General features: G+C 42.4%; 3 protein-coding genes across 7 annotated transcripts in view; 1 reads left to right on the forward strand and 2 right to left on the reverse strand.

The window, feature by feature from the left end:
* Positions 1 to 874: 874 nt before the first annotated feature.
* Positions 875 to 6,949, reverse strand: LOC149976665 (uncharacterized). Its single transcript, XM_090201599.1, has 3 exons — positions 6,853 to 6,949; positions 4,764 to 6,122; positions 875 to 4,641 (listed from the first exon to the last, which is right to left on the reverse strand). Exons 1-2 carry the CDS (start codon positions 6,947 to 6,949, stop codon positions 5,179 to 5,181), a joined length of 1,041 nt encoding a protein of 346 aa, XP_090057725.1. The 3' UTR covers positions 875 to 4,641; positions 4,764 to 5,178.
* Positions 6,950 to 8,795: 1,846 nt separating this feature from the next.
* Positions 8,796 to 18,271, reverse strand: LOC100305135 (Y-box binding protein). 4 transcript variants are annotated; one of them, XM_021564395.3, is made up of 8 exons: positions 18,018 to 18,271; positions 13,834 to 13,897; positions 13,528 to 13,561; positions 13,285 to 13,374; positions 12,711 to 12,986; positions 11,308 to 11,405; positions 9,855 to 10,135; positions 8,796 to 9,147 (listed from the first exon to the last, which is right to left on the reverse strand). In XM_021564395.3, the coding sequence occupies exons 1-7, from the start codon at positions 18,124 to 18,126 to the stop codon at positions 9,889 to 9,891; spliced, it is 918 nt and encodes a 305-aa protein (XP_021420070.1). In that variant the 5' UTR covers positions 18,127 to 18,271; the 3' UTR covers positions 8,796 to 9,147; positions 9,855 to 9,888.
* A 578-nt stretch (positions 18,272 to 18,849) lies between these two features.
* Positions 18,850 to 20,462, forward strand: part of LOC110491881 (putative G protein-coupled receptor 160) — a 50,162-nt gene continuing 48,549 nt past the window's right edge. Inside the window, exons 1-2 of one of the 2 annotated variants that reach the window (XR_005036514.2) lie at positions 18,850 to 19,177; positions 19,559 to 19,677. The gene's annotated coding sequence lies outside the window, so the exon portion shown is untranslated. The remainder of the gene's footprint in view (positions 19,178 to 19,558; positions 19,678 to 20,462) is intronic. The other variant, XM_021565701.3, reaches the window with a different exon arrangement.

Consider the following 20,462-nt stretch of genomic DNA (forward strand, 5'->3'; position numbering starts at 1 on the left):
TGATCATAGGTGAGAGGTCACTTGGTTGGGTCAACAGGAAGTATTATTAAAGAGATGCTTTACATTGAAATACAGATACAGATGTAGTAGTCCCAGAGTTAATGATCCAAGGTCAGTTTTGCATTTCACCTCCTGATGATTATGATGACTGACCGTGTTAGAATAAAAAAAAAACAAGGCTTAATCATGCTCTCTCTATCGGTCTCTCGTCTGCAGGTATGTTTTGATGTGAGAGACGGTGCCAGTCCCCTTAACGCCACCTCACCCGCTCTTAAGATAACCTTCGGGCCGACTAGGAGCCTGATTAGGAGACACCACAAGAGATACTATAATTGTGATGAACTGAGAGAGTATTAGGTAGCATTGGAATTCATTAATCTTATGCTGTCTTCCCTGCTCCTCTGTTCTTACCTCTTTCCTTTTGTCTTCTATACCTCTCCCCACCTTTCTTCCTCTTTTTATAATGCAAACCATATGTGCATTGAAGTACAGATTGAACTTGTATTCATAATAGAATATTGCAATTATAATATTTATAACACCTGGATAATGAACTTTCAATAAAGCGTTTCACATTCTCCGCTGGTTGAAATTAAGTATCTCATTGAAATACTATCCTGTGTCCCCAGATTAATGCAGATGAAGGGAGTTAGATATGCATAGGAAGTGTGGTGTACTGTTTTTTTCTGTATATTACAAATCAGCCTTCACTTAAATCATGTTTCTAGTCTATTGATGTCCAATGAGCGGGAGTGGTAAACACTGTTGGTGTATAATTGTAATACCTACATGCAGACACAGCATCATTCAAAGAATGGAGTTTGATACACCTGGTATTGGATATGACTGAAAAAGAATGTCCCAGAGATTCATACCTGAACCACACCTTTATTTGCCAAGGAAGAGTACATGATCAGTTAATATATTCAATGTGCAGGCTGCAATGTGGGGATCTCATGCTTGGTAATAGCTACAGTACATGTATATAGGACATGGCCCAATAAAGTTATTATATTCTACTCTATCCATAGGCTTCATTAATGCCATTCAGACTTGAAGTCGATACAACAACTATGATAGCTGAGGTTCATAGGTTCTGAACTAATATTCATACTAAGCGTTTCAGGGTCCATACACAGATCGGGTACACAGTTATTTTTATCCTCCACTACACAATAAGCAAATAAATAGTTAGCTATGTTACTTTAACTGTATTGCAAGGCAAGCTTGCACAATTGTACGTATAGTTTACAGTAAATGCTTTAGCTAGCTAGATTCTTTACATCCACTGTTTGATGGTTTTCTCAGGAGTCCCTAAAACATTAAACCACACAAATTAAAGTTCCATACTCAATGTCATAACACCAGCTCGCTAGCTGGCTAAATAGTGATTTTCGTAAATTTACTTCATGACAAAAAAGTATGCACAAACGTTTGTCTCTAACTATTCCTCTCAATTATAAATGTTTTGATTGACTCGTTATGACATTATAACTACTTTCATTTGGTTCCACCGTAATGTTTTGTCAGCCATCTTTGTTGGAGAAAGTCACCAGGGATAAGTGGCTCGTGTCAAATTCGTCATTGGAACCACTCGATATGATTGGTCATATAAAAACCTTGGGACTCAAATGCATAATCGGTGGTCTGGAGCAATGAAGCTTGGTACCTCTAAGTCCCGCAGTTTTAAGCTTGCAACTATTAAATGAGGAACCACTGTACCGATAGTAGTGGTGGCGCTTGGCTTGCACGTGCAAATTCAGCACAGACAACATTCTATAATACAATTGTGTTATTTGACATGTAAAATTAAAAGCTTATCTACCTCGTCAAATAGTATATGACACCGAGGTAAAGACAATTTCAGGTTGGATATTCGCGCTTTCAAACCTCAATACCCCTTAACCAACAATGCAGTTTAAAAAAAAGTAAATAAAGAGCATCAGTAAAATAACAATAGCGAGGCTATATACAGGGGCTACTGGTACAGAGTCAATGTGGAGGCTATATACAGGGTATTACGGTACAGAGTCAATGTGGAGGCTATATACAGGGGGTACCAGTACAGAGTCAATGTGGAGGCTATATACAGGGGGGTACCGGTACAGAGTCAATGTGGCTATATACAGGGGCTACTGGTACAGAGTCAATGTGGAGGCTATATACATGGGGTACCGGTACAGAGAATGTGGAGGCTATATAGGCGAGCTTCAATGCCATACAACTCTCCTTCCATGGCCTCCAATTGCTCTTAAATACAAGTAAAACTAAATGCATGCTCTTCAACCGATCGCTGTCTGCACCTGCACGCCTGTCCAACATCACTACTCTGGACGGTTCTGACTTAGAATATGTGGACAACTACAAATACCTAGGTGTCTGGTTAGACTGTAAACTCTCCTTCCAGACTCACATAAACATCTCCAAACCAAAGTTAAATCTAGAATTGGCTTCCTATTTCGCAACAAAGCATCCTTCACTCATGCTGCCAAACATACACTTGTAAAACTGACCATCCTACCAATCCTCGACGATGTCATTTACAAAATAGCCTCCAATACCCTACTCAATAAACTGGATGCAGTCTATCACAGTGCCAACCGTTTTGTCACCAAAGCCCTATATTCTACCCACCACTGCGACCTGTACGCTCTCGTTAGCTGGCCCTTGCTTCATACTTGTCGCCAAACCCACTGGCTCCAGGTCATCTACAAGACCCTGATAGGTAAAGTCCCCCCTTATCTCAGCTCGCTGGTCACCATAGCAGCACCAACCTGTAGCACGCGCTCCAGCAGGTATATCTCTGGTCACCCCCAAAATCAATTCTTCCTTTGGCCACCTCTCCTTCCAGTTCTCTGCTGCCAATGAACTACAAAAATCTCTGAAACTGGAAACACTTATCTCCCTCACTAGCTTTAAGCACCAGCTGTCAGAGCAGCTCACAGATTACTGCACCTGTACATAGCCCATCTATAATTTAGCCCAAACAACTACCTCTTCCCTTACTGTATTTATTTAGCTCCTTTGCACCCCATTATGTTTGTTTCTACTTTGCACATTCTTCCACTGCAAATCTACCATTCCAGTATTTTACTTGTTATATTGTATTTACTTTGCCACCATGGCCTTCTTTTGCCTTTACCTCCCTTATCTCACCTCATTTGCTCACATTGTATATAGACTTATTTTTCTACTGTATTATTGACTGTATGTTTGTTTTACTCCATGTGTCGTTGTATGTGTCAAACTGCTTTGCTTTATCTTGGCCAGGTCGCAGGTGTAAATGAGAACTTGTTCTCAACTTGCCTACCTGGTTAAATAAAAGGTGAAATAAATAAAAATACATGTAAAAAAATATATACAGGGGATACCGGTAGAGAATGTGGAAGCTATATACAGGGGATACCGGTAGAGAGAATGTGCGGGGGTACTGGTTAGTCGGGTTAATATATACATGTAGGTAGAGATATTAAAGTGACATGCATAGATAGAGTAGCAGCAAATAGTCTGGGTAGCCATTTGATTAGATGTTCAGGAGTCTTATGGCTTGGGGGTAGAATCTGTTTAGAAGCCTCTTGGACCTAGACTTGGCGCTCCGGTATTGCTTGCTGTGAGGTAGCAGAGAGAGCTGTGACTCCACTGGCAAGCCCAGCCTCGGAATGCTGAAGCCCCCGAAGTGAAAACCTTCTCCGTGGTTGAAGAGAATGTGTTCCCCACTGAAAAAAGGAAAGGGGGGGACATTCAAGTCCATAAGTAACACTTGTTGGAGAACACAATCCTCTTAAGTGGTGATGTTTTACTGATGTGGGCCGTGTTACTTCGATGATGGTTTTGCATCTAACCTTCCACCTCCAGAAGTCAGTCCCTCCAGAAACATATGACTCTTCTCTCTATTGCTCTTTGATTGGTACCAGGTGGGGAGAGCTCTGCTTTGAAGAGAAGCTATGTCTGGCCAAAAGAGGTTTCTCAGCATAGATGAAAACCTCTCTGAAGAGGCTTGAGTGTATATTCATGTAAGGCAGGAGACCTAGACACTCCAGACCCTCTTTGAATCTATAAAGTAAAAAAAGTCAATGAATTTGCCCTGAAGAATTGAACTAAACTTGAGATTCCTTAGATATATGGAAACTCACTGCTCAGAGCATCCCGTATCCTGCTTTCTAAGTAGAACTTAGTGGCTGACTCCACCAGGACTTCTCCAATGTACGAATGTATCACACTGGACCCAACATAACCACTTCCTGTGCCTCATCAACAGCTTGTGCTAACTGGATCTTAGATTGTTTTGCTAATTTTCCCCCAAACACAGTTCAATAAACAAACTGATTATCACTACCCTTAAAGATTGACTGCCAGGAAAAGGAAACCAGATCCATGTGGAAAAGTTCTCATGAACTACAATCCTAATTGTTTTCAAACTTAGTGCAAATGAACTGTAGCGTAACATCCATCACAGTATAAAGTCACTTACCTTCTCCAACTTCTCTCTGAAGTCATATTCCACAATTTCTTTCAGTTCTGGCACAGGAGGTTGTAGGCCACACTGTAGAGCCTCTCTGACAAAATGTGGCTCGACACCCCCATGTACCAGACAGACAGCAGTCATGTGGCCCACCTGCTTGTATACGCCATCATAGCGTGCTGTCACACAGAAGACAAACCGTAAATAAAGAACACATTACATACAAAAATCAAATGTCTTACTCAAGTCATACATAATGCCATAAACAAACGTGTCTTTGTTGGTGTAAAGTTTAACTTACTTTGAGAGTTGCAAGAAAGGCATTTTTCCCAATCAGGCCCCTCAAATATGGCAGAGGAATGGATGGCACTCATTAGCAGCCGGGGAAAATCTTGAGGGACCACCCTCATCAGCTGCCCCTTTTCCATCAGCATCCCTAAAAATGTGTCTATTTTTGCCTCCGGATTAAAGCAGGCTCTCTGAAAGCCTCTCATTGCACATAAACGTTGTCTCTCATCACGTTAATTCTGTTGGCATCTCATTAACTTCAGCAGTGTTTGGACGTCAACACTAAAAGAGACATTCAGAATAACAAAGCTCAGATACTTCCTACAATTCATCTGTAATAACAAGACATTTCATTATTTACAGGGATGACTTACTCATTGTCATCACCAACATCAACAGAAGAGTGAGGTGAAGGAGAACGATAAGCCTCAGGGAAAGGTGGAGGGGAGGCCACAGGAAGTGGTGCAGAAGATGGGGGACCACAGGAAGTGGTATAGGTGGAGGGGGGCCACAAGAAGTGGTATAGGTGGACCGGGGCCACAAGAAGTGGTGCAGAAGATGGGGGGGGCCACAAGAAGTGGTGCAGAAGATGGGGGGGACCACAAGAAGTGGTGCAGAAGATGGGGGGACCACAAGAAGTGGTGCAGAAGATGGGGGGACCACAAGAAGTGGTGCAGAAGATGGGGGGACCACAAGAAGTGGTGCAGAAGATGGGGGGACCACAAGAAGTGGTGCAGAAGATGGGGGGACCACAAGAAGTGGTGCAGAAGATGGGGGGACCACAAGAAGTGGTGCAGAAGATGGGGGGGACCACAAGAAGTGGTATAGGTGGAGGGGGCCACAAGAAGTGGTGCAGAAGACGGGGGCCACAGGAAGTGGTATAGGTGGAGGGGGGCCACAAGAAGTGGTATAGGTGGACCGGGGCCACAAGAAGTGGTGCAGAAGATGGGGGGGGCCACAAGAAGTGGTGCAGAAGATGGGGGGGGGCCACAAGAAGTGGTGCAGAAGATGGGGGGACCACAAGAAGTGGTGCAGAAGATGGGGGGACCACAAGAAGTGGTGCAGAAGATGGGGGGGACCACAAGAAGTGGTGCAGAAGATGGGGGGACCACAAGAAGTGGTGCAGAAGATGGGGGGACCACAAGAAGTGGTGCAGAAGATGGGGGCCACAGGAAGTGGTATAGGTGGAGGGGGGCCACAAGAAGTGGTGCAGAAGATGGGGGGCCACAAGAAGTAGTGCAGAAGATGGGGGGCCACAGGAAGTGGCATAGGTGGAGGGGGGCCACAAGAAGTGGTGCAGAAGATGGGGGGCCACAGGAAGTGGTGCAGAAGATGGGGGGGCCACAGGAATAGGTGCTGCCACAAGTGTAGCCTTATTTGTAGATGTACTCTGTAAAAGGTCATTTAAAGGCTTATACATTTCAAAAACATGGAGATAACAATGCAGCAGACCAAATATTAAATTAACATCCAAAATGTGGAACAATGTTAATGAACAGTCTACCGCGGATCACAACTATAAGTTCTTCCGTTAGCCCTCGAAAGGCTACAACAAGGGTTTGTTCTAGACTGTTTCCTGCAGCGGAAGATGTGTGATTACAATATCTGCTTCAATTGGAAAAATAACCATGTTTATCTTGGTGAGTCAAGAGGACAGACTCTCCTGTTGTTCACGCTTAGGCACAAACAGTTTGCTCCAACTGTTTTTGCCTCCGTGGGTCCTCAATATAAGCATGTTTGTTAATTTCACGATGCATATATTCTATCAATCACAGAAGTAGCAGAAACACAATAAACCAAATATTATCCACATGAGTGACATATGGTATCAAGGGCCATTGCTTACTGAACTGTAAGTTGTTGGTGAACAAGTTGTTGATGAACAATTTGAGATGTTACAATGTACAACTTCTCACTAGTGATGTATCTTTGTGATAGACACAATTATCTACATCTACCTTATCAGTTTGTGGTTTCCATTAAGGTGCCATTACGAGTTTGGTCCAGCAACACGGTATGACCTTCTATGCAGCCTCTGCGACATGGCTCTGAGGGCAGTCACCCTCAGGTTAACACGAAGCATGCTGTCCCTCACTCTGCACCCAGAGCCCTTAATGGTGATCGAACAGCCTCCGGTCCACGTTTGTCGTTCCCAGCCACCAAGTCCTTAATCTTTTCATCCAGAGCCAAGTCTGACATGTCAGAATATAACGGGTCATGTGACAGATTGAAGTGTCTGGGGAAAAAAAGTACCAATGGACAGGGATGAGGTCATGCATATCATAGTCCTTTTAAAGTTGTCTTGATTGACGTCATTCTAAATTGTTTGATTGGTAAGAAACTGGAAACCATGCATCTAAAGTCTGTAGTTTATAGCATTACACCCAAGAACAACTGGAAACAAGACGGCGCCGTTGACTGTGGCTACGGCCGGGGTGTGCGGCTAAGGAATGTTATCAAGCAAACTAGTAACTAATTTAGCAATCCAGCCATTTACATACCAGCATTCATTACAACAAAATATATATTCTACATACACTAGCTAAATATAAAAAAACTCCCTTGGTCTAATCAGACTTACAACATTAGCGACACATAGGCCTAAGTTACTTTCACTGCGGTCTCTGTCTGAGCCTCCAACATAGCTGCATAGCCAATCACAGACCAGTCCTCTGTGTTAGCTAGCAGATCAACTTTATGATCAAGCAATAATAGTATTTCAAAAGAATCAACCTTGTTAACGTGGAACGAAGGGCATCAAGTCCAGGATTATCGGCGAGCAGAAGCCGAGTGCAGCCATTTAGGGTCTGTTTGCAGCGGATATGGAAGTTCCTTCTCGCCATCTTCAATTGTGATGTTGTTGAATCAAACTGACTGTACACAGATTTAAATGAGAGGAGCTAAAATTATAAAATTAGCATATCAAAGAACGTGTTAAGTTAGCGTGTGTATACGTATATTTAGCAGCTGTGGGGGTTAATTTGATGTGTGCAGTACTGCTTACAGCCGTTTATTTAGCATGTTAATTAGCATGTTATTTAGATGTTAATTTAACACCTGCACCTGTTTACTTTACACACGTAGCATTAAAAAGATTGCGTTTTGACCACTTGCTTTAAGACCCCAAACGGCGTTCCAGGTAGCTACGTCGAATAACGATGTATTAATCTCCCTGTCTGTTGACACAAACTCCGTACATGTCTGTGTGTTGCAGCTCGAGAATCGGGATGTTAGATTCACTCAGTGAATTTTTTATTAAAATGTAAAAATATAACTTAATCAGACCCTATTCATTTCTGCGTATTTTTAGCTCGGATCTCGTACATGGACAGAGAATAGTGTAGTTGGTATGCAAAATGCGTGCATGTTGGAAGGTCTGGGACTATTAGACGTAATCTACCTTGATTGCAGTGAAGCATGATAATTGTCCATCTTTTGGCTATTTAGATAACGTAATCAGTATAGCTCAGTTTCCAAGCTTTTCTGAACTGCAGCACACCTGGATCTGATAAACATAATATTTCATACAGCATGTGAACAAAATTCATGTATAAATGGATGGTTCAGATTACAGGATGCCATGGTCATATTTTTCCATATTCTGTTCGTTAGTTCAGATTCTCTTAGACATGACCTTTTTAATGGCTAGCTCAGAATGAGCATTCCAAAAGTTGTGTACATATAGTTGAGATGAGTTCTTTCTGGAACCCCAATGTTAATATTATTAGAATTTCTATAGCACATTTTCATGTCAGTTATGCCTTCCCCATCAACACTTAAGTTATGGGCCAATTGGATCATGCGAGTGACAAATAAATGAATATTCAAACTTAACTACAATTTTATACCAAACCATTAAGTCCCTCTAAATCAGTGAAGGAATGGTATTTCTGTAGTTATTTGTACAGTTTATTGCCATGTATCTGGAATGAAGAAACTATTAGTGGGGTCTTGGGGTGAAAGAACACATTGTAATACATCAGCCAATTTATGTCAATACTACGGTGATTAAATTTAGCAGGCAAAAAAAAAGTTCAGTCGCCAGTTCTTCTTTGACTTTTATTTGAGCTTGCATTTTGTTCAAATTCATGTTTGAATACATAAAAAGTTTTTTAAAAATGTCAAACTGACCAGATATCAAATTACTTTTCTTTTAAAAACCATTGTGTAAAAACTTAGGACCGATTTAGAAAAAAAACGTCTTCCGTTTCCTCAAAACTTTTTTATTTATTTTTATAGCTGTCACGTAAAAATAATGGAACAAAACAGGTCTGCATAGATTCTGCAGGCAAATCGGTGGTAATCCGGTCAAATGCATGGTACAAGCTTAAGACGATCGTCAAGTCAAATCTGTTTCTTATTGCTCAGATCTTTGATGTTTCTTCTTGATGACATTACTGTAGAGAGGAAAAGAGATTGTTAGAAGATACAGTAGAGGGATTTGACCAGTCAAATCAGACTGTGCAGTAGCATCAAGACAGACAGGAGGACCAACAGACATGGCACAGACAATGGCAGGAGGCCTGGAGTCAGTCAGGCAGCCAGTTTGCTTGATCAAATCCATGGCATCACCATTGCGCAGCGGCAATGTAAAGTGCAGGCAGATGCTAGCTTTAGAACTCAAGAGTGAACTGACCTGAGACACTACACCAAGACCTACTGCCATCTGATGGACTTTTCCCACTGATATGTTGTAAATTGGGGGTCTCAAACTGGGGGCATGCGGGCCAGATGCGTCTTGCAAGCAGATTTAATGCGGCCCGTGGTAGAAAATGTAGATTGTATATTGAGAAGTGCTGTGAATGACTACAGCTAATCAACTGATCATACAATGCATACTGAGGACTCAACCAAACCCTATTTAACCAGGTTTCTGGGATAAGTTATCATTTGGCCAAATTCCAAGTAGTTTTTTTTACATTAACCATGAATAAGCCAGCACAGTCCACTATGAACAAAAACTAAGCTTGACTCTATGAAATACTACAATCCAGCATGTTTTCTAACAAGGAAATAAATAATTGTTTACCCATATCCCAGAAATTAGGTATGCAGATTTGATTAGAGCACCAAATAGCAATATTTGTGTGTGTTGGGGACCCACCCGGACGATGGTAGAGATGGTATGCCGGTAGTTTCTACTCAGCCCCGCCCTGCTCGGCTGCGGGAGCGGACGTTTTCTCAAGGGATGGTTCGCCGTCGGCCTTGGCCTCCTTGCCATCCTGGGGCTTGCCACCGGTCTGTGGGCGTCTGCGGCGGTAGTTGAAGTTTCGGCGGTAGCGGCGCTGGCGGGGCTCCTGGTTCTCGCCGTCACCACCCTGGTTCTCCTTGTTTTCCCCCTCGCCGTCCCGTACTGGTCTGGGACGGGGTGGACCACCACCTCTGCTGTAGGACGGGACACACACTTTAACACCTGAGTAATCTTAAAACAGCCCCTGGCACCCATACAACTTCAAATTATGACAGTGAATTCCATTTAAAAAAATATCTTACTGAAATCCCGACTCAGAAACATCGAGTCAAATTTCAGATGATAACCTAAATTGAAATGGAATTGACCCAAACCCAAGGTTTTGCAGATTTGATGGAATTGGAGGTGTCCAAAAGCAATTATGGGGATTTGATCCACCCAGCCTTCTAATGGGCTTAGGGGTGGTTGTGCATCACATGGCTGCAAGGACACATGGACCAAGCATCTTGTGCACCGTGTGTGTAATATGTGCCATGTACAGTATGCAATGTGCTGCCTTGTCCTTATATTTCATGAATGGGCTTCTGTCAATTCTGCCATATACTCAAACAAGCTAAGAATTGACCGTGGCCTAACAGTGTGGGGGCACTCACTCCTGTCATGTGTGTGAACCTGTGTCTGTGCCCTCAACTTCTGATCAAGTACCAATTTAAATACCATGCCCCCCCATACAAGCTCATCGGTGCCTACCAGAAGAGAGTAAAAGCAGTGCCATAACAACCACAGGTTTGATGGGCCATAACACAGCCAAAATAGGAACAGGAATAACCTGAGAAAGTAATGGGCCATATACAGGGTGGTTGAGGGGGAATGAGAGTAGAGGTTAACTATGTATATGCTGAGATCAGAGGTATTTATGCTCTCGCCATTATTATTGTCAGAGAAGAGACATTACAAACTCATCACTTCAACAGCATTGATATTCAAGAATTATTCAAGATAATAGTCCATAGTTTGGCCAATTCGCCATGTTCACATATTTCATAATACTTCCACAAATAAAAACAATCAGGACTAAAGAGACATGAAGTCATTGTAATTTCTGAAGGAGTACCCATTGAGTACATTTAAATGCAAAGTAAAATATACTTTCGGAAAGCAGTTGCCATTCAATGTTAGGCTGCAATAAGGGGAACATGCAGTCAGCAAACTGCCCAATGGTAACGTCGCAGATAAATAGATTCCGAATCACATACCCGTGTGACAAATTCACCTAACCTTTAGTTGACAGACAAATTAGATATGGTTTTCTGCTGTTATATAACCCCTTTTTGCAGCCTTGTGTCAATGAACTCAACACGCAAACCTTGGTCTGAACCTTGGTCGGAAGCCTCTGTAGTAGTTCTGCCTCATTGGTTTGTTGCCCTGGTCTGGACCGCCCTGGTTCTCGCCACCTTCTCCACCCTAAAAACAAACAAGAGTTAGACACACACATTCAATCACTGACTCAATACCCTAGATCCAGGTCTGAAACTCACCTTTTGGATAGAACGAGTCTTGAAAAACAGGAAAATATATACTTTGAAGGTCAACTGACCGAAAGTTTAGTTACTATTAAAATGAATGCGCAGGTGTGCAGATACTTTTTCCTGTTTTGCATTTTGCCTCAAGCACCTACAGTAATTACCAGCCACTGATTCAGTGAGGAAATCAGTGACTGGTTTCTTCAAAATCAGTATTTGTCTGTTTGCAGCCAACTTCAGGTGCTGTCAGTATATTATATGAACCTACGTGTTTTCCACTAGCACCAACTACTCATTTTTCAGCCGGACACTTTTCCCACTTAAATGATCAAAGCTACTAATTAGCTAGTCATAAAATAATTCTGCTGAGCCCTCTTCTGTTAGAATGAAGATTATTCATCTTCTAGCGATCTATTGATAGGACAGGCGTCTGTCAGTCACAAAATCAGCGATGACAGGGAAACAATACTGGTTTGACAGTCCGTCCTACCTCTCATTACCTGGGTGTGTTGTGTGCGCTGTGGTTGCAGCCACGTCTCTTTACACAGAGGGTGAGAGCATGAATTTGCACATCCCATGTGTGGAAATCCAATTAGCCTATTGTTTTCTGGCACATACATATCCTTTTGCATGCAGGGTCCGACATTAAAGATGGCCCAGGAAGAGTAAAAACATGTGTCAGCCCAGTGGATCTTGTCAGTAACTTTTCAGCGCATTTTTGCATTCCAGTTCAACATTTACCTGCAAAAATGGCTTAACCCTGGGGGACAAGCCACTCCAGACCCCAGACCAGGAGAGCCTAGCTGGCTTTTTCAATTTGGCTGGCTACTCCATGTGATTGTGGAAAACATAGCTATATATAGATTGAAGCACTGCGCGGGTGGCAATCAGCAGTAGGTGTAACATCTTGGGTTTGTGTGAAAGTTTGATTCACCTATTTTGGTCAACCTGAGGTTTGATTTTGGTCTGCTGACCAGTGGTTTGGAGCCAACCTTAAGTACTGTCAATATATAGACCTTTAAGTAGACCTATTTTGGTCAACCTGTACTGGTCTGTTGACAAATACATGTGAGGTTTTGATTTGTCCGGCCATAACCAATTGTGGCACGCATGTTTGACGAGAGTGTGTATGACATCACTGGAACGGGGCCGGACTGCTTCAGGAGTGCCTGTGACAGCGTACCTCAGTCATCTCTCCGCGAGGTGCGTTGGTGTACGGGGGCCGACGGCCGTAGCGTCTACGTACAAAGTATGGGGGGTAGCGCCGTCTCCCAGGGAAGGAGGGCCTGCGCTGCTGGGTCTGCATCTCTCCCTCTGGGGCGCTCTCGGCGCCCTCACGGCTCTTGCGGGGGGGCCGATCTCCTTCGCCCTCACCGTCGCTCTGGTAGTTGTCTGGGTATTCGCCGTCACGGGCTGGGCCCCTCCTGCGGGGGTACCGCCTATAGCGGTTCCGGTCAGCGGCATACTTGCTCCCCTGGACTGGGACACCCGCTGGGCCGGTGACATTGGCTGCCTCTGCTCCCTGGGAAGAGATACATACATAACCACTGGGGTGCAAACTACCCTTCTGGAGTATGAAGTTGTTTTAGCTGTGTATCGTTGCATGATATTGTGTTGACTGGTCAAATCCAAGATTGGGCACATTAGAATCACCGATAATCATAACTTTGAGGTACGTGAAGTTAAAGTCTAGATTTGGTTGCCTTAAATATTGCTAAACATATTAAACAAGTCGTATGAAATCATTTGTGAGCCTGCAAGTGTGGTGCCAATGACAGTTAATAATAAAGCTCTGTTGTGTAAATAAAAGTTGTAACTACCTTCTCCCCTTCAACCACATCAAACTCCACAATTTCTCCATCTCCAACACTGCGAAGGTATTTCCTTGGGTTGTTTTTCTTTATGGCAGTCTAAAAAAATAAAATAATTTTAAAAAAATGTCTAGAACATTTCATTACAAACTTGTCTTTGTGGTGCCAACTACAATCCAATTGTAACAACTGGAAAAGGTTCCATGTTGGGCAATAAATGACTTGACCATTGGAGAACTGGGGAGTTTTTACCTGGTGGACAAAGACGTCATCTTTTGTGTCGTTCCTTGTGGGTGAAGGGAGAAAAAGATGTAGTTAAATATTGGACAATTAAAACCCATTGGATTAAAAATGTCTATTGTATGTCTATTTAACAGAACTGGCTTAATGGTGCATTCATTGAGTCTTTACACAACAAGAGCATGCCGTGGACAGCCAAATACACTTCCCAGCTTTGTAAGCAAATCCATGCCATATTAGGATTGGGAATGTTCCCTCACAAACACCCTCATCATATTAGTGTCTTTAGGAGAAGCCCGGGAGAGTGGGGCAACTTGCCTGTTGATGAAACCGTAGCCATTTCTGACGTTGAACCATTTGACTGTGCCCAAGACCTTAGTTGCTGAAAAAGAAAAATACGTACACACAATTTAGATGATTCACTTTTATCCCCTATATTTTTTTGCATTCAAATTAATAACGTGGCACAGCCCAAAAAAATTACATGCACATTAGCAGTTTCTCATTGACATATTGCACATCAAAGGGGGGAAATTGTGAAGTGCACTTCCAAGTGGGTAATCTAATGGCAAGACTGATTAAGACCACAGACAAGGACCAGAGAAGATACTAGGGAAGCAAGCTATAATTATCCCCCAACTGTTGGGCTTTTTATAGATTCTGATGCTAAACCCTTGGTGTTTGCTTCCACCTGCCATGGCATGGTCCAATGCATATCAACATTACAGTGGCGCAACAGTCACTTGGGACAGGGAGGTCATGATCCCCATTCTGAAATTTAATTTTGTCCCTCCCAGTTTTATCATTGCACTGTGATAAAAAACAGCCGCAGTGTGCTTGAGGACCATGCGGACACCTCAGAGCGGTCGGGTAGGCTGTTGGGAGGTTAGCCGGCTGGATTTAGGACCTGTCCGAGCGGGCTAACAGGCTGTTTGAAGGCAACGCTTATGAAAGACTGTTCAAGCCCTTGGTGCAGGCCAGAGGCAGCTGCTGTCAGTGTATGTGTTGCAATCTTTCACCGAATTGTAAAAGCAGAGCAGAAACTGGCTACTCTTTAGTTGACTGATGTAGCTGGCAAGGTAACTGCTGTTTAACAAAACAGAAGAAAAAAGTGTTTATTCCCAGTGCTGAGCTGGTAGTGTAACAGATGTAACATTAGCTAATGTTTCATCTCCACTGGGGTGAATGAATTAGCCAGCTAGTAGCTACCACAACCAGCTCTAGCTATTGGTCAGATGGATATCGATATGCAGTGGCTATTATTACTAACAGCTTTTTGTATGAAATGTTTTGTCCCGTTTCAACAGAAGTAAATGAACTTAGCTAGCTTTCGCCAGTTGAGGTACCATTCGAGTTGGCTAGCGTTACCGATTTGTTTTGCTTCAATAAGACCAGACCTGAATCAAACGATGAAATCAGCAGCCAAACGATTGACGGTCAATGGTTTGATGTTTTCAGTGCAATGTGAATTATAATTAGAGTCGGTATAGCATTGTAACGTGAAACATCAGTCAGTTTCCCTAACTAATTCCCTACTTTTCACACTGACAGTAATAAACAGCTCTACGGGCGTTACTGTCATCGTACAGTCAGTACACAACATTATGCTCATCAAATTAACAGGATCAGATGGTGACAGGTGTCCCAGCAGGGACAGACAGCCAGGAAAGACCAGTCTACAGAGCTCAGGTGAATCTTGCAGTATATTCATATCGGTGAACGATACAAAGTTCCATCTTGAGTTGATGGGTAGACCTACAGTAGCTACAGGACAGCAGTTTAAAGAAACAGTCTGGGATCTGGGAATAACGTTAATTGCAATTATTGAACAATTTATTGTATTCTTGGTTAATATAATGTATAAATGGACACAAAGGTCATTCTTTGTCATCCCTCATCTTAGGAGGATCAGATGGTGACAGGGTTTCAGCAGGGTCAAGCATCCAGGAAAAAAAACAGTCTGACAGAGCAGAGGTAAGTTCTTGCAGATAACACTATTCTCTCTGTGCAGTAAGATGGACAAGCCAGATGCATCAAAGATTTTAACTATTTTAAGGGGCGAAACCTGGTAGAAGCTGTTGATGAATTGATACAGATATGATTGAATGCCAAGCCGTGTTCATATAAGCTCAGACAAATTGCTGCCGTGTAAAACCACCCATAGAAAGTCATATGCCAGCGACTCAATAACATGGAATCAAAAGTCAGTCCTCTGCTGGAGGTAAATTAACAAAAGGGGACCCATTTGCATATGTTATGGTCTTGTGAAGGCTGGCCGAATTCTGGCAAAGAGTAAGTTCTTTTATCTCAGCATGTCTCCAGATTCTCCATTCTCCCAGTTTTTGTTTGCCTGGAAATGTTGACACTGGAGACTTATCACAAGAAACTATAACCATTAATTGGAAGGTTTGTTATCCTTCAACAATGTCTCAAAGGATGGACAAAATGTAAATTTAGGTGTCACTATATTTGATTACAAGATTAAGGATATATATCTTTAATCTTGTAATCAAATATAGTAACACCTAAATTGACATTTTGTCCATCCTTTGTTATCCACATTGTTGAAGGATAACAAACCTTCCAATTAATGGTTTTAGTTTCTTGTGATAAGTCTCCAGTGTCAACATTTCCAAGCAAACAGGGTGGTGGACCCCTTGGGACAGGACGACCCAGCTCTACAGTGTGCAAGTAAAAATGCATCTACAGTGTACTATTAGAGATCAATTATATGGAGTATGTGCTGTTTGTGTGTAAATCTGTTATTTTTAGTTTATATTACTTACTCCAAACATTACTCTTAGGAATAGATTATTATTTTTTTAAGATGGGAAGGAAATTGGATAGGAGAGTTGTGTTATTGACTAGACTGGTGGGGGTTAGGCGTGCAGGTGGATGGCTAAAACCAAAGTTGCACCTCTGCATCATTAGCTCCAAAAACACCCATCCTACGTGTTATGAGACCAGAACATAACAGTACTAGCCTAGACATTCAATGTGGCCTACCAGCATTCCACCAAACTGATCAGAACGAGTGCCTGCCCTGGAGGTAGCATAGCTAGCTAATGTCGTGTGTAAGCTGGACTGCTAATTATTTTCTGAGCGGAACTGTCTGGGCATAATTTATGAATACTAGGTAACTAGCTAGACAACCATTTACCCAGTTAAAAAGAGCAAGTATTGAATCTTCGCACGTGGCGTCGCGCCCCATGATGATAGCTTGCTATTTTGCTAGCTAACGTTAGCACATTATATTTTGGTCTCAACCGTGTGGTTGGACATGAGCCAGGATGTCGTTCATAACGTCAAATTAATACTCATGTGCACAGAGGTAGAAATAGAGTGTTGGGTACGGTTTCATGCTTAATAAAAGTAAAATTGTCTGCCAAAGCGGGACAAAAGAAATTCGTAGAATCCGAATATCAAGGCGGACATTTTGGGGGTCCCTATAGCTATCACCTCGACCGAACGGAAAGCTAGCTAGCTGACTAGCTTAGCCATCTGCAATTTTAAACGAAATAATAATTTGGGGGCTATGCTTTTTCATCATACACTTGGTTATATAGTTATCGAACGTTAGCAATGTATTAGCGAGCTATTTAGCATGATCGCTAGCAAGCAAGTTACTCAGTATGTGCCATAGCTGCGAACAAAGGGATACGAACGCAATCGAGCCTCTGCAGTCAGTCAGTCATGGGCATCAATGAATTGTTTGTTACAAGTCCGTCCCTATTATAACTTTAGAAAATAAAATGCAAGCAAAACTGTCGTATACACTACCAATGTATTGAAAACAGTGTTATTTATGTGTAACCAGTGCGTTACGGAACCGGGAACCGGTCACGACCAAGGCCAATATCCACTTCTACTGTTTTGACAGGATAACGTATGCTGCTAGCTAAATCACTGCTAGATGCAGGAGACTGCGGACAAGAAGGTCCGTCTAACGTTGGTTACAATTACAACATGTGCCAAACCACATGCATTTCAGTATTAATTAACGTTTGCAAAGCTCTAACCTTGTCTCACAGGTCAGGTGTGTGGTCAGACTGATGGTGCGTTACCAGTGAGGCTAGGTAAAGGTGAAAAAAAAAAAAGGTAGAAACCAGTGAGGCTAGGTAAAGGTGAAATTTAAAAAAAAGGTAGAAAACTGTTGTAGACCTACTGACATTTGAATTGGCCAATGTACCGTTACAGTTGAGACGAACTATCAACGATATTTAACGTTAGACGGTTTCAAACTAGCAAACTAAGGAAACGGAACACTATTTAGCGGTTGCTATCTAACTAGTTAGCCAATAACAATATTACCTAGATTTAGGCAGCTAGTTAGGTAACTAACGTTACCTGTTTTAGTAATCAGCTGACGTTGTGAACTAGCTAACGAACATAGTTTATAGCTAATCCAATTGTAGGTAAATTAGTAAGCGTTTTGTGAGTAACGTTACCGTGCCAATAAACCCACATTTGCATTGAACGGATCACCTGGCCAGCTTGCTTACCGATGACCTTCTTATCCCCCGCGGAAACGGCGGCTGCCGCCGGGCTGGATGGGCTCTCCGCGTCGACGACAGCAGGCTCCGGCGGTTGTGTCTCGGCCTCGCTGCTCATGTTTTCTGGTTGGTTATGGCTTTTGCCGGCGGTGGCTTTCTAGTGTGTTTCCCGGTTCTAGATGGTAACCTGGGCCGGCGGTGGTAGGGGCTGCTGCCTTCGGACTCTCAACTTTCCTCTCCGCTCCCGTTGCCGATCGAACTGGGAGGAATGACAAACAGCGCAAAGGAATATCCCTATCCATAGTCCCTCCCACTCTGTAATATAATTGGTCGAATTCTCTCCTCTCCGTAACCGTCACGAATCATTTTCGTTACTATTGGTTATATTGGTTGCCAGTTATTTAAAAAAAATACTCCGTGAAAATTGTTGGAAGAGAAATGTCGAAAACCAATGCCGACTACACGACAGAGCCACACAGACGATCACGACACATTGTAGCTAGCTAACCCATTTTGTTACATTGTACAGTACACCTAGATTATGGAGGACCAGAACTGCCGTAATTAGAATTAAATGCATTAATAAATTCACACAAATAGATACATACATTAATACATCCATATAAATGTATACATAAATGCATAGCCGGATGAATGATTGCATACAAATATATTAATATTTAAATAATTAATCCCACTTTTATTTTATTCATATATATAATCTCCCGATTTGTGTATTTCTTCCTCCAATAATGATAATGAGGGGGTGTCAAGCAAAGGTATGTGGGTGGTGTCTAACACACCATTGGTTGATCAATTCCACAGCGCGTTGATCGATTGCATTTGCCTGGGCTGCGTTCGGTATGACAAAGTGTCAAAAGCTTTTTGGTCATGTTTCACAATAATATATAATTAATTAACATTTTGTTGCTTTGCTGCACGTGCACAATAAAAACTCACGGCACATTTCCCTTGCTTGACGTAGAAACAGGTGAACAGTTTTGGATCACTGTACCAGGTCTGTGTGACACGTGGGTTGCCTTTGACAATAAGGCACCGGACTACAGTCGTATAGTTTTCAACCTAGAAGAAGACCAATAGACGAGAGAAGGCAAGAAGGAGTCTACCGGGATGGGCGAGAGGAATGTCCAGTTGTCCATAAAAGCATGGTAATCTACCTCAGTTTTACACTTCGCTAGCTAGCTAGATAATGAACTAAAGTGCAGTCAAGTAAGGAGGAGCATGTTGTCATGATGGAATAAATCACCTATGTGAAGCTAGCCACAATACGGATTAGCCACAATAGTGGAATTTACTGTTTGGTTTAGCAATTGTTTGTGAGATGAGACATGGCGTCATAAAATACATAATATTTTAGCAAGTTATAAATTCACAGGTATGCCATGTACTGTAATTTGTCATAGTTGTTATCAACACAATGGCATGCATACTTTTACTTAGATCTATTGTTATTTACAGACAGGAATGTGAAATTTACATACTGATACATACATCCTAAAGCCATTTCATTTTCTTGTTAACCTCTGCAGGTTTGTCATCTGATTTCTTTGAGCCTGGTGGAGATGGATGCAACCATACTACAAGGCTGGACATTTTGCTGCATCCAAGTTGAGGCTTGCTACCAGCAGGAACTTGGAGCACTCTGTCAGTAAGTCATGATATTATTGTTATATATTGCATGATACTAGGCTAGAGGCCCTGGGCCAGTCAGGGGTGAGGGTTTCTTTCCTTCTTAATGCGTTTGAGCCAATCAGTTGTGTTGTGACAATGTAGGGGTGGGTATACAGAAGATGGCCTATTTGGTAAAATACCAAGTCCATATTATGGCAAGAACAGCTCAAATAAGCAAAGAGAAATGACAGTCCATCATTATTTTAAGACATGAAGGCCAGTTAATGCGGAAAATTTCAAGAACTTTGAAAACCTTATACTTCTTTGACCCAGTAACCAAAACAGTGTTAAACAAATCAAAATATATTTTATATTTGAGATTCTTCAAAGTTCCCTTTGCCTTCATGACAGCTTTGCACACTCTTGGCATTCTCTCAACCAAAAATCTCACATTTGGACTAATCAGACCGAAGGACAGATTTCCACTGGTCTAATGTCCATTGCTCGTGTTTCTTGGCCCAAGCAAGTCTCTTCTTATTATTGGTGTCCTTTAGTAGTGGTTTCTTTGCAGCAATTTGACCACGAAGACCTGATTCATGCAGTCTCCTCTGAAAAGTTGATGTTGAGATGTGTCTGTTACTTGAACTCTGCAGCGTTTATTTAGGCTGCAATCTGAGGTGCAGTTAACTCTAATAAAGGTATCCTCTGCAGCAGAGGTAACTCTGGGTCTTCCTTTCCTGTGGCGGTCCTCATGAGAGCCAGTTTCATCATAGTGCTTGATGGATTTTGCGACCGCACTTGAAGAAACTTTCAAAGTAGCAA

Source organism: Oncorhynchus mykiss, chromosome 16 (assembly GCF_057628025.1).
Source record: "Oncorhynchus mykiss isolate SJ-2025 chromosome 16, ASM5762802v1, whole genome shotgun sequence".
Lineage (NCBI taxonomy): Eukaryota > Metazoa > Chordata > Actinopteri > Salmoniformes > Salmonidae > Oncorhynchus > Oncorhynchus mykiss.